The following is a 12,801-nucleotide window of genomic DNA, read 5'->3' as shown; positions in this document are numbered from 1 at the left end:
TCATGTCTCCGCCCACCTTGTCGGGCCTCTGGGGGTCACCCCCCCCTCAAGCTTTGCTATTTTTCAAAAGCTCATTCAATTGGACGACAGCTGCGAGTCTGATAAAAGTTTCTCTTTCTGTTCTCCAGTGATAGACACTGAAAACAAAAACAAAAAAAAATCAGTTTCAGTCTCAGACCTGGATTCTCATCCTCTGCCCTGCCAAAAATAAAAGCACTTATTGTGGAACATTTCGGCGCAGAAACACAATAACGTGCGACATGTTCGAGTCGGTTCCTTTATCCTCTATTGTCTAAGTACAAATTATGAATTGACAGTCTCAGACATTTTTTTTTCACATCATCTACAAGTCAACACGTCAGACATATTCAGTCTTCAAAATGTACCAAAAATGTTCCAATATAACTCCACCAATCACAGAGATTATGGATTATGAATAACCTTTATTGTGTAGACATATTTAACTCTTAGCATTTGGAAACTAACCCAGTAGTGACTTGATTTTGGAGGTGCCCTGTTTTAAAATGTTTTTTTGATAAAAAAGATTGATAAAAAAAAAAGTCAAAACAAAAACCTTTTAAAATTTGCCCCATTGTTTATATTAGCAGATTAGTGCATCAGCTCAGTTAAACATGCAGAAACACTTTCAACTGAAACGCAACACACAATTGAATAAAAAAAATGTGGATTTACCAATATCGTGAAAGGTTTCTAAATTCTTTCCCTGCTGATGGTCTCTTCTTTGCGTTTCCTGTGTGCTTTATTGAAGCTTGATGACGCTACTGCCACCTGGTGTTCATTTGTGTTCATTGCATGGGAAATATTCACATGAATTACGAGAACAAATACAGTGGCACCTCGGTTCTCGACCACAATCCGTTGGAAATTGTTCGAATTGTTTGAAATCTGAATCGATTTTTCCCATGACAATGAATGGAAAAAGAAATAATGGGTTCCAAGCCTTAAAATAGGCTTTTGTAGGAGTGAATGCAGAGTGTCTGCTGCAGGTGCGCTGTTCCTCTATGTGTGTGGCCGCTGCATGTGGGAGGGGTTGCCGAGTGAGTGACGTCTCTCCAGAAGTGAAGAGGTGCCCGGTGCGTGTCCAGCTCTGAATGTGCGCTTCTGTGCAGTTTGGCTGGGACAAAGTCATAAACCAAGTCACGCTCTGTCCCAGACTCGCCTCATCTCTGTCCCAGCTCCAGCCCACAACAGGACATAAAACCCTGATGTGTGCGCTCCAGCCTCGAAGGTGTGGAGAGCGAGCACCTCCCCTGTGACACTCTACCACGGTCCAGTGTGGAGACAGGAAAGGTTTTACACCTCAATATGATGAAAAAAACGTCAGTAAATGTAGCTAACAGGACACGTCTGCATACAGAGGCTGCGTTATACACAATAACAAAGCGTGTCGTGGGTTAGCGGATCGGTCCGCGCACGCAAAAGAATCTCGAAATTTTTGTTCGAACTCCGATTTGTTCGAATTCCGGGACGTTCGAAAACCGAGGTACCACTGTATGTGTCAGGCACTGATTTTACGTCAGGAAATTACACTGGTGCCCCAGCAACTTTCTAGTTTAAGTATAAAACAACTTTAGTTGCTAAAACAATGGGATTTGTGTCCTGCATGCCAAGGTTAATTCAGTGATAACATGCGAGCAGACGTCATGTTGTCAATAAGCATATTTATTAAACCACAACATCACTATACAACCACTAAATTTAGCTTATCAATGGCTCCTCTTATTTACAAGATGCTTTCAACAGCAGAAGTTCTCCAATTACACCCAGCCTTTTGATCAACAACACGTCCAGGAAATGATTTAAATTGAGCAACAGTGATTTCATGACAGCATATTTGTGTATATAAACACCAGCTGGAATATTTCATTCCTGTCCAAGTCAGTGTCTCCTGATATTTGCGCCCTCCCACCCCCCAACTCAAGTGGAATTAAAGATCATCTCATTCACATGATTCAACAAGACCGGTGGTCCCAGCAGCTGTTTCTGTCTCTTTAAAAACATCTGCTGCTCAGCACATGTTATGGCTGCTAGGGCTCAGCTGTTTTCAGTGTTTCTTGGAAATCCTATTCTTAATTGCAAGAACTGCTATAACTCCATCATTCAGCCAGCCAGCTTCCCAAAAGTTCACTCACGACAGCTTTCGTCACAGATCACAGTCCGTAATCGGTCCCAGGACCACTGAAAATAACAGGGAAATAGAAAACACTTGAACTAGGTCAAATACCTTTCAATACTAAGACTTTTGGTGAATTTCCTCTCTGAGCAGTGGAACAGGAAGGCGATCCAGCGGGAGGTCGACTAATGTTGAGGCTAATTCAGGTCACTTTCTTTGCATGTGAGCAACATTTGGGTCATGGGCAGAAGCGGGAGGACAAGAGTGGGACTTAATGCTGTTGTGTTTGCTCAGTGCTTCGTCAAAATCCAGCAGTTGGTCGTTGACAGTGATGTCCATGCAGCCGTGATAAAACGCCGTCACCGGGGAGGCGGAGAATGGAATGTGTTCTGAGAGACGGAATGAAAAATAGAGGTCTGTCAGTTAAAGTGAAGAAAAAGCTCTATAGTATTTCGACCACAGTGACCCCACAGTCCGCCCAAACATTGTACTACAATCTAAGTGCGGCGTAAGAAGAACTGAACTTCTTTCAGGTTATGTAAGAATCATTTTCATCCATTGTTTCCCTCCATATTTTTATTGTACATAGTTAGAATATAGATCTAGGTATAATATAATATAAGCTATAATATTTATCATGCGACATACTCATAACCAATTGCTGGCTCAAGCAAATATATGACATTTATACATAACATTAATGATTAATATGAATCATAACTGTGGCGTTTAATTCAATTATTAAATATTATTGCATGACTTTTCTGAAAATAAAAACACTTGTGGCGTTCTCACAGTAATTGTAAAAATATAAATGATGATAATTCCTTATTATAAGAACGAAATTATAGCAAAGAGTTTATCATGCACCGCTCTGACCTGGTATTCCTCCAACATATGTGGCAACCGGTTCTTGCATTGTGGAATTGAGACGCTGTAGCGCCTCCTGCAGGGCGCTATCCGCTATGTAGGTAACGGTAGATGCGTTGGCTGAAATTTGGATTTCAGTAGCTGTTAGGTTCAACTTCACTGACAGGCTCTCAGGGTAACACAACATCACGGATTCCAGTGTTGCCACGGCAGCGCCGTTCATGAAAACCTTCAACATCTGTAGTCAGAAAGAACAAATAACCGGGTTAAGATTCTGCTGTGGTTCAGTCGTCTTGCTGTGTCAGAATTAATGTATATACAGCGTCAAGTTCTCCTTTTGTTTCCACAGCGATGGACAAAGGGACAGTGTTGTGCTGAACCAGAGCAAAGAGGACTCCTGTGCTGCTAGAGGGGCGAATGTTCATCCTCACATCGACCTTCCAGCTTTGTGAGTCACCTGGCCACACAGTGACAGAGAGGCACACACATGTAAGTCCAGGGATCACAGTTTTAAGTGGGATGTGGGGGCAAAATAAAGAGAAATAAAATCATGTCCTTAGATCCCATGCAAGTAATAAGCCCCTTTGTTTATTCTTCTCGACGACTTTTCCATCTGTATATTGTAAAATAAAAAGCTCAACTGAACTTACTCACTGTAGTTAATGTTGAAGCTCGCCAGTCCAGCTCCAGAGAAGAAGGAGCCTCGCTCCACATGAACAAAACAGTGTTTGCTCTTCTTCTCTTGAATGACTTCTTTCACTCCGGACGCCCCTTGATTCATCAGGTTCCAACCTCGGATGCAGCCGTCCAGTCGTGGGTTGATCTGAGGGGGCAGGTATGGTCAACAACTTCTGAGGTACTATTTTATTTTCTCAAGCTCACAAACCACAGAAGTCACAGGCAGACCGCTCACTTTTGACTCACATGTTTGATGACGTTATCGGTCCGGTTTGGGAGACCAGCAATGTAAACTTTGGTCTCCAGTTTGCCATTAACTGATGTGAAGAGGCTGTCTGGGCTGTTGATGCTCATCACTGCCTCCTTGCTGATCTTCACACTGATGCTACTCTCCAGTTCGTCCACAGAGATCTGCACACAACACCTTTGAAGAGAACTAAAACTGGAAGAAATGGCTCGGGACCTTTCCTCACCACATGCCACTGCCCATCGTTGATGGCTTTGCCACCGCTGGTGACTTTGGACGTGTGCTGGTTCTTGAACTGCACCTCAATGCGGCCACCTCTGAGCCCCAGCATGAACCACGAGTCCTGGGAAGACTCAGCATACAGGATCACTCCCTCTGGGTCGAAGGTGCGGAAGTCAAACTCTGCAGCGAACCTGACAGAAATGAAAAACACATTCAGAGAAAACTCCACCTTTTCTGTGCAGTTTACTGGACAGATCAACATAATCTTTAGAAATAAAAAAGTCATTTTTGCTTGTGGAGTTTACAACAGGTGTGTAGAGCAAGATAATACAGAGTAATAATAATAATAGTAATAATACTTCTTCTACCTTCTGTTGACTAGCTTTTCCTACACACGTCACACCTTCTGTTTTTATCTGGCCCTCATAAAGTTAGAGTGAAGCTATGAAACGGATCATCTAGAATGTTTCGCAAAAATCATTTCTACAACTATCATTACTATCTCAATAAATATAACTATTCCAAATATAACGTGGTAGGGCTTACGTTTTTTTGTTTTCCTTTATTTCCTCTTACCTGGATTACAAGACAATGTATTGCCTCTCAAAATAAATGAGAGAAATATAATGATGTGCCTCACTGCTAAGGAAATAATTACATATTTATTTACTTTTTCTAATGTTTTTCACATCTCCCCGACTTCATTTCACATCTTTTTCTGCTGTCTTATAAATGACAGCAAGATGGAGGGACTTCTTTCAAGGCAATATAATCTAACATATGTTGTTTTTTCACTCGGTTTATTGTACTTTTACCTTGAAATAAGTGAAAAAACGTATCAATTTATCTGTCATTTATAAGTGAACCAATCTAAAATCAAGTGGGATGAGATATTTCGACGAAAAATAAGGCTTGACAAACTTGGGTTTTTGCTCTGTAGGAACTTAAATTGCCTACCTCAAATGTAAATAGACACATAAAATGACGGCTGAGAGAAACTCCAAACTCACTTTGTGTTCTCTGGCAGACGGAAGCGCAGGTAAATGACAGGTAGCCCAGTGAACTGCTCTCCCAGGTACAGCATTTCTGGGTGTTTGAAATCGTGCAGATCCACACACACAGGAATGGCCTCACAGAAGAGGTGATTCTCCGCCAAGCGAAGACCCTGACGGCCGTCGCAGTGACACTCGTAGCTGCCCACAGTGTTGATACAAGTGCCGTCGCACACTTTGTTCTCACACTCATCCACATCTGCAACAGGAAGAATATTTACAAAATCTTTGCATTGGTTCTTAAGTGTCCAACCAGAGGACTTACCATCGCAGGTTTTGGTGGTGAAGTTGTATTTGAATCCCGCACCACACTGACATTCAAACATGCCTGGAGTGTTGACACATTTGGCCGGCTCTTGACAAATACTGGGGTACTGCTGGCATTCATCAATGTCTGGGTGATCAGAAACAATTTTGGAATAAAGTAATGACTTTCTGTAATTTCTGGACTATAAGTCGCTACTTTTCTCTCTTGGTCTGAACCTTGCATCTAATATGACTTGGCTAATATATGGAGTTTCACAGGCTAAAGAGTGTCATGCTGCCAAAATACAGTAGACAGAGCCTTGTCACTAATCAATGAACTCACAGGCTTTTTATTAACCCTTAAAACGCTCAGAATGCGCCGTTTTTGCTCACATGTCTGCAGCTCCGTCAACAGAGCCGATCTCCTGGAGGACCGGTGACAAGAAGCAGCAGCTGACACCGGTTGTGGTGTCAGACACGCTTGCGAAAACAGCGCGTTTTCAGCAATTTAATGTAAATGAAAGATATGAGAAGTTCATGATTCAACTTTAGAACATTGCCCAGTTTGCTTCATGAGTCAGTCTTGATGCTGGACCTTGTTTTCAAAACTAGTTTAGAAGTTAGGGTCATTTTTAAGCCTCTCTACAGCGCAGACAGCACCACTGCACCCACGGCTTATTGACCGGCATATTTAAGAACAAGATTTCTCTTTTTAAATTTAGTGGGTGCGGCTAATGTTCCAGTGCGCTCCATAGTCTGGAAATTAGGGTAATTCTAAAACATCCTTACAATTGTGTACAACACACATTAACATGCATAATTTATCTATTCAAAAACAGCCACAGACTCGAATAAAAGTTCACCATTTTTTTAGGTTGCCAATATTCAAATAGAAAAAGGTCTCCCTTGGTAACCTTACCGGCACTGAAGTTTAAGTGTTAATGATATTTTCTTACATTTAAAATAAAAAAGCCAGGACTTATTTAAACACCTGTTTTCAACAGATAATCAACCACCCTAGTCAGGACATGTTTGTGAAGACTTTGTACCGTGCAAAGACAAATAAAAGAGTTAACAAAACAGAAGTGATGACTAATTCGAGTGGTGAAAAAAGGAATGTAGCTCCTTATGAAATCAACTAAACCTTTTTCGTCAGAAACAGCTGGTCATGTCCGGAAAAGCTCTGCGGAGTGAATCAGTGGGGAATAATGTTTGCCATTAAAATCCATAACACTTCAGACATGTTTGTTCAGCTGCAATTCTACATGAGCATCTGCGTGTCCTCCTAAAGTAAACTGGCGAGTTTTGACGGTCCTCGTAAGGAGCGGAAAATATGTTGCACATATTCACGTCTTACCCACACAGTTGATGTTGTCGATGATATAGTAGCCTTCCTCGCACATGCAGTGGAAACTCCCTGGAATATTGTAGCATTTTTGGTTGCATCGATCTGGAACCTCTGGATCAGTGCACTCATCGATGTCTGCATAGCAGAGTGGGAGTCTTTGAACATATTCCTGCCTTTGTATGTTTTATAAAGAACAGAAAAACCTCACCAGTTTCACATAATTGACCTTTCCATCCTGGTTTACACAAACAAGTGAAGGAGGCCTGGCCATCCTTGCAGCCCTCTGAGCCTTCCTTGTAGCATGGATACGGCGTACACTGGTTACTGATCTCTGCCGACAAACAACCAAATGGCTTGGAAACATTTGGATACACTGCACCGGCATCACACTCCCTCACCCTTCACACAGGTGCGCAGATCAGATGGGATGGCCAAATCTGTGTTGTGTTTACCGATGCCAACACGGTGAGACCCCAGACAGACTGAAACAGAGAGGGCTGTTAGTTGAGAGGACTTGATAATATCAAAGAGACATAAGGTATAGGAATCTCACCGACATACTTCGGGTAGAAGTATTCCTGTGAAGTGGAGAAGAAAAGTCATTATCTCAGGTTACACTGGCTATGAACTCACAAGACTAGATCCCTCAGTGCTTTTCTACTAACCCTCGCTTTCACATAAAAGCAAATCTGTATGTTACAGGGTTAAAATTTGACCTTTACTTTTTATTAATGGTGGGACATTAACGATTTACTTAAACCATTTATTTAAACAATTAAATAATTACAACATTATTATTATTAATTAATTACAACAATCAACAACAATTTAATTGAACAGTTTGCTCTCCAGACAACAGGGAACCTTTGTAAGTGCAGGAGTTCCTGGTCAACACTGGTCACACTGATGCACAAGACACATTGCAGCTTGGATGATAACAACAACAACAACAACCATGGAGGAATCCCTGAACAAAAGCAAACAAAAGCATCTGTTTGCTTTTGTTCAGGGTTGTTTTTCGGCCAGGGTTTCCACTACTCTGAATGTACTTGAAATTCTTATAAAACTGAAATTCTGATACAAATATTTTCAAGACATTAAGAGAGCTTTCGTTTAAATAAGGTGATATAAAAACTTGAATATAGCCACCATCGTGATTTATTGTGCTGTTGTCAAACTGATGCAAAATGAACAATATTTTGTTCTTGAAATGTATGTATGGGTCCATCATTTGATTCAGGTCAAGACAGATGAGAAGAAGCGAGAGCAGAGGACCAGAAAAAAGATGAGTAATATCTGGGATTAATCATCAGGAGCGATGGAGAGAGCTCCATGGAGGTGAAGAGGAGAGTGCAGACAGGGTGGAGTAGACCACGAGAAGCTTTATTGGTCCTGTCATGATAATTGGTTTAGACAAGATGCATGTGGAGAAGTTAGAACAGACTGGCTTGAACATCTGAGAGGAGAGTCAGAGAGTAGAATCTTGGAGATGGAAGTACCAGAAAAAAAGCATAGAAGAATGTAAACATGACCTTCAAAAGCAGTATTCTAGTTTGTTTATTTGGGTGAAGGAACACTCCACTCATTTGTGACCTGTAAAGTTATCAGTGTCACTTACAGTCTCCGGCTCGTTCTCAAAGATCTCCCTGGCCTCCTCTTTGTTGCACAGCTCCTCAATGCACTCCCTCTCCAGGTCTCCCTTCATCCGCTCCTCAAACAGAGAGTTGGCTCTCCTGTGCCTCCTGAGGAACTGGGAGGCTGAGCTCTGGCTGAGGACTGGGAGATGCACAAAAGTGTGTCAGCAACCGGGGTCAAACACAAGGATCAAAGTGGGTTTAACCAAACAACACGCAAGGGTTATATCAAAACCACACTGTCCTAATCCCAGAGGTCACTGGAGTCATGTATACTGGTGAATAATGTGTCTCAACTATTGGCCAGAAAAGTGGGTCATTGCGAAACCTCTAATTCTGAAAGTGCCTCTAGTGCACGCTGTGTTGACATTGTCGGTAAAACTAGTCAAAATCCCATCAACACTAACTTGGGATCCGGGAACTACGTGTTGCGAACCATCTAAAAAATAGTGTTGTCACAACGGAGCACTTTCTCGTCAGGAACCGAGACAGTCGCAGACTTACACCGATCAGCCTCGGACAGCGTCAGCAGGAACAGGAGGGCCGCTGCCGTTTGCCTCCACATGCTGCTCCCGGCTAGATCCAACTTTGCCTCTCGGAAAACGCTGGCCAAGATCCGGGGGTAAAAACTTCCCGAAAGTGGGTTCGGTCGATTGGGGAAGGGAGGGGGTGAGCGGGGCCCGGGGGAGGAGGAAGCGGGCCTATGGAAAGAGAAAGGAGGAGGGTAGGAGGGGGAGAGAGCGAGCGGGAGCAAGCCCCGGGTGGAGGCCACTTCAGATCAGGAACACGGTTTGTTTTGTCATCATCTCCGTACACAACCATGTACTGAGTCATCACAACTTTTTTTTACAGTTTCGCTCATTTTATCCTCTTTTTTTTTCATTTTTTTATTATCTCCATCTTTCTTTTTTTTTTTTTCTTCATTGTGCTGGACCTGAACCTCCATAAACCCACCAACTGTTCGTCATCTTCACTCTCACTACAGATCACTGTCCCAGAGAGAAAAAATGCCTTGATTCAACTTTGGATTTTGGTTATTTGGGCTCAGTACAGCTCTACTCTCAACTACAGCACACCGTCTCACTGTCTTCATGCATGTTCTCCACCACCCTCACATACTTCTCTGATGCTCCTGACCACACTTCCTCTCTCTGAACTCCCTCATTGGCTTCCTCCTTCTGACCCCATCAACGTTCTCAGTGAAAACACATGAAGTCGTACTATACTGCTGTGCGTTGATGCTGACTTCTCCTCTAAGCCTAGACTCAATGCCTCCACAAACTCATGGTGTGACTCATCAACTATATTTGCTACAGTTATGACAACCTTGTGTAATTAATGAAGAAAAACCACAAAATCTAAAACCATCAGTGGGAACATTCAAACTAAATGACCTTTAATGTCCTGTCCAGGTGGAGGGAAGACGTTCAATATCATACGGAAGGGGTCACCAACATGGTGCCTACTGGCACCAGGGGACTAAAAAAAAACACACCTAACACGATAAAAAACCTAATAATAATGATTTAAATTTTCATCTTATTATGTTTGGTTTTGTCAGATTTTTTTTTGTTACATCATTGGTAATTATTGTAAAAACTGCAAAGAGACAAGGAATATCATTTATCATCAGTTGTGTATCATAAATTCAGAAGTGCACTGAGACAATGGCAGCCCTTCGGGTCAAGCAGTGCCTTTGGAGTAGCTCACGGTTGCTATAAGGTTGGTGACCCCTGCTGAATCTATTAATGTTTTGAAAATGTGTTTTTCCAATTTTTAGATAGTAGGCTACAATAACAATTGTTATTCCTCCAAAAATATTTTGTAAAAATGGACAGACACTGGATTTGCCTTATTATCATTTCATTTAGGTTTCAGGTGGACATCACATTTTATCATTCATTCAACAGTTTTATATACACATACAACAGGCTTATTAATACTTTATACAAAATACACTGTGTTCTCCCTTATACAGTATGTATATAATAACAAAGGTCAGCAAATGTGAATCAAAAATATTCATGTTGGCTTGATAACAACTGACAATGTTGCATGCTCGGAGACCAGCCAGTCCTTCCAAAGCTTCAGTCAGAGGGAGGCGGTCATTCCTGTAACTGCCCACAGACAACACCAATATCCAAGCTTAAGCGAAGTCAACTAACTGATGATGTGGTTTCTCCTGAATTCTATTCACCTGAGAAATTTAGTGACAGCAATGACTGCTGGGATACATATCTGGGGGAGAAAGTATTGGCAATAGATCCTTAAAAGGAATTGTGGTTCTCTATACAAAGTGGATAGATGAGGCCAAAGTTAAGCTACGTGTATAATAAGAATAATAATTTCTTTTTCTTTTTTTTTTTTAAATAGCAATAACAACACTGGTTTAATTGAGTTGGCAATAGAACCCGTCATGTTAGTCATCCATACTGGACACACACATTTATAAATTGAGCACACATTACAACACCTAGCAGTCATTCAGAAATGCAGCGAGATTAAAAAAAAAAGACATGACGACGAAAAAAACAAACATAGAAGTCGTGATATAAAAACTAGATAACAAATCATTGTTCACAGGATCATGGTAGAAAAGGGGTGAGTGGCACTGTTTAGGGTCACATGAACACAAACAAGGTGGAGGGCAGGAATGGACAATACGTGGTCACGGAGGTGCACATGCGTGTGTTTGATCAAGTGCTGGTGAAGCTGTGTTGAAAATGGACAACACTCGTGTGTGTGTGTGTGTGTGTGTCAATTTCTCTGTCTTTTTTAAGAGAAGTAGGGGGCACCCTTAAGTCATGGTGGCCGTACTGTCATCTAACCATCATGACAGCAGGTCATGAGCATTGGTATCTGGTCCACAGGTCACCACAGGAGGAATGGAACTACTTAAAAGGGGAGCTACAACTTCCTCAGAAGAGGTATCAATCATCTGAAGACGCAATATCATCACTAGAAAGCCCAATGAAATAGCTTAGTCTTGGTTGTTCTGCAGGTGAAAGTGAAAATAGGGCGAGCGTTTCATCAACCCAGCTGTGCGAATCATCTGTCCATCTTTGACAACAAGACCCTCCAACCCCAGTAACAGCGACACAGGCATTTTTATCCAAAAGCTTTGGAGTCATTTGGATCAAAAGAATGCATAGTCAATCCAACTATGAGACAAATGACAGTGCAAAAAAACGGCCAATGATTCACATAAAAACAAAATTGTTCTCCTGCTATGTTTTTTTTTATTGCTAAATTACGAATCACCTGTCGCTGTTAGTAAGCTAATTCCGCTGTCTACATGAAGTTGACTTGGAGTTATGATCAAACTTGTTTTATAAAAAGCAAATAAAAACCACAATTACAATTTGTTCTGACATAACATATTAAATGAGCATGGACTAAAAGGATAATTTAAAAAAAGTTTTAGCTTTTAAAATGAGCATTTTTGGCATTAAATAAATGTCTTATCTCTGCACACATCAAAATCCCTGCAGTTTTGTAAGTCTGTGTTCCATTGAATCAAAGCATAGGGACAGAAAAAAAGTCAGTAAATCAGCAAAGAGACATACATAACTGATTGCTAATCTGAAAAAGTCAAGACCCAAAACTGAGACCACCATGAAGTTTGTTCAATGACTTTTTTTGAATGGATTTCAGGCTTCTTCTTTTCTTTAACTGAACACACACTGCGCAGCTACAATGAAAAGGCCTAAAATAAACATTAGCATGAAAGAATAGAGCGGTGAATTTCAATGGAGTGTACAGTTTGCTTGGTCCTGACAATCCCTCATGACGTGTCCTCAGCTGTTCTCAGCGGAGTCAGGGTACAACAACAAAACACCGGGAGAGCAACGCATCTGAAGTGGAAAAATGAGAGTACTCCCTTCTATAGTTTGGTCGGTGAGAAGTAAAATACTAATAAACATACATCACAACAAAACACAAATCAAACACATAAAATAAGCTTAAAAAAATGTGCTGTGAGACCGAAGATTTGAAGGTGATTAAAGTGCGCGTTGGCCTCCATCACAAGTGTCCAGCGAAAGTGACTTCACCGTGCAGACGGCAGATGCAAGATGTGACTGGATCTTCATTTGTTTCAACCGCTCCTTCTTGCTGATCCGTCTTATACGGAGAACTGCACCTTAAGACACTGGAAAATAAGTCACGCCTCATGCTGGGACTCATTTGGGCCAGCGAGGGAACTCACGCAGATCAGGTCAACTCCAGCTGCAGAACTTTGACACAAATATTTTTTTACAGTAAAAATATGCTGGTTTAAATGGAGTACGTGGAGCTTTCAGACTGTTGGCGGATGTAACACTGGAAACTCTTGTCTCCAATTGGATGCTCCCTGAGGACAAAAATGAAAG

General features: G+C 41.6%; 2 protein-coding genes across 3 annotated transcripts in view; both read right to left on the bottom strand.

Moving 5' to 3' along the window:
• Positions 1–300: 300 nt before the first annotated feature.
• pros1 (protein S) lies at positions 301–9,100 on the bottom strand. The gene is made up of 14 exons (XM_053864591.1): positions 8,936–9,100; positions 8,416–8,573; positions 7,351–7,375; positions 7,196–7,279; positions 7,006–7,128; positions 6,807–6,932; positions 5,469–5,597; positions 5,162–5,402; positions 4,156–4,342; positions 3,929–4,093; positions 3,659–3,827; positions 3,325–3,461; positions 3,014–3,242; positions 301–2,523 (listed from the first exon to the last, which is right to left on the bottom strand). Exons 1-14 carry the CDS (start codon positions 8,994–8,996, stop codon positions 2,342–2,344), a joined length of 2,016 nt encoding a protein of 671 aa, XP_053720566.1. The 5' UTR covers positions 8,997–9,100; the 3' UTR covers positions 301–2,341.
• A 1,160-nt stretch (positions 9,101–10,260) lies between these two features.
• rasa3 (RAS p21 protein activator 3) overlaps positions 10,261–12,801 on the bottom strand; it is a 37,598-nt gene continuing 35,057 nt past the window's right edge. For both annotated transcript variants that reach the window (XM_053864588.1, XM_053864589.1), the window contains one exon: positions 10,261–12,782. In XM_053864588.1, coding sequence (XP_053720563.1) covers positions 12,707–12,782 — 76 coding nt within the window. In that variant the 3' untranslated portion in view covers positions 10,261–12,706. The remainder of the gene's footprint in view (positions 12,783–12,801) is intronic.

The sequence above is a fragment of the Synchiropus splendidus genome, chromosome 5, assembly GCF_027744825.2.
Source record: "Synchiropus splendidus isolate RoL2022-P1 chromosome 5, RoL_Sspl_1.0, whole genome shotgun sequence".
NCBI classification, from domain to species: Eukaryota; Metazoa; Chordata; class Actinopteri; order Syngnathiformes; family Callionymidae; genus Synchiropus; species Synchiropus splendidus.
This window is presented reverse-complemented; position numbering and strand designations above follow the sequence as displayed.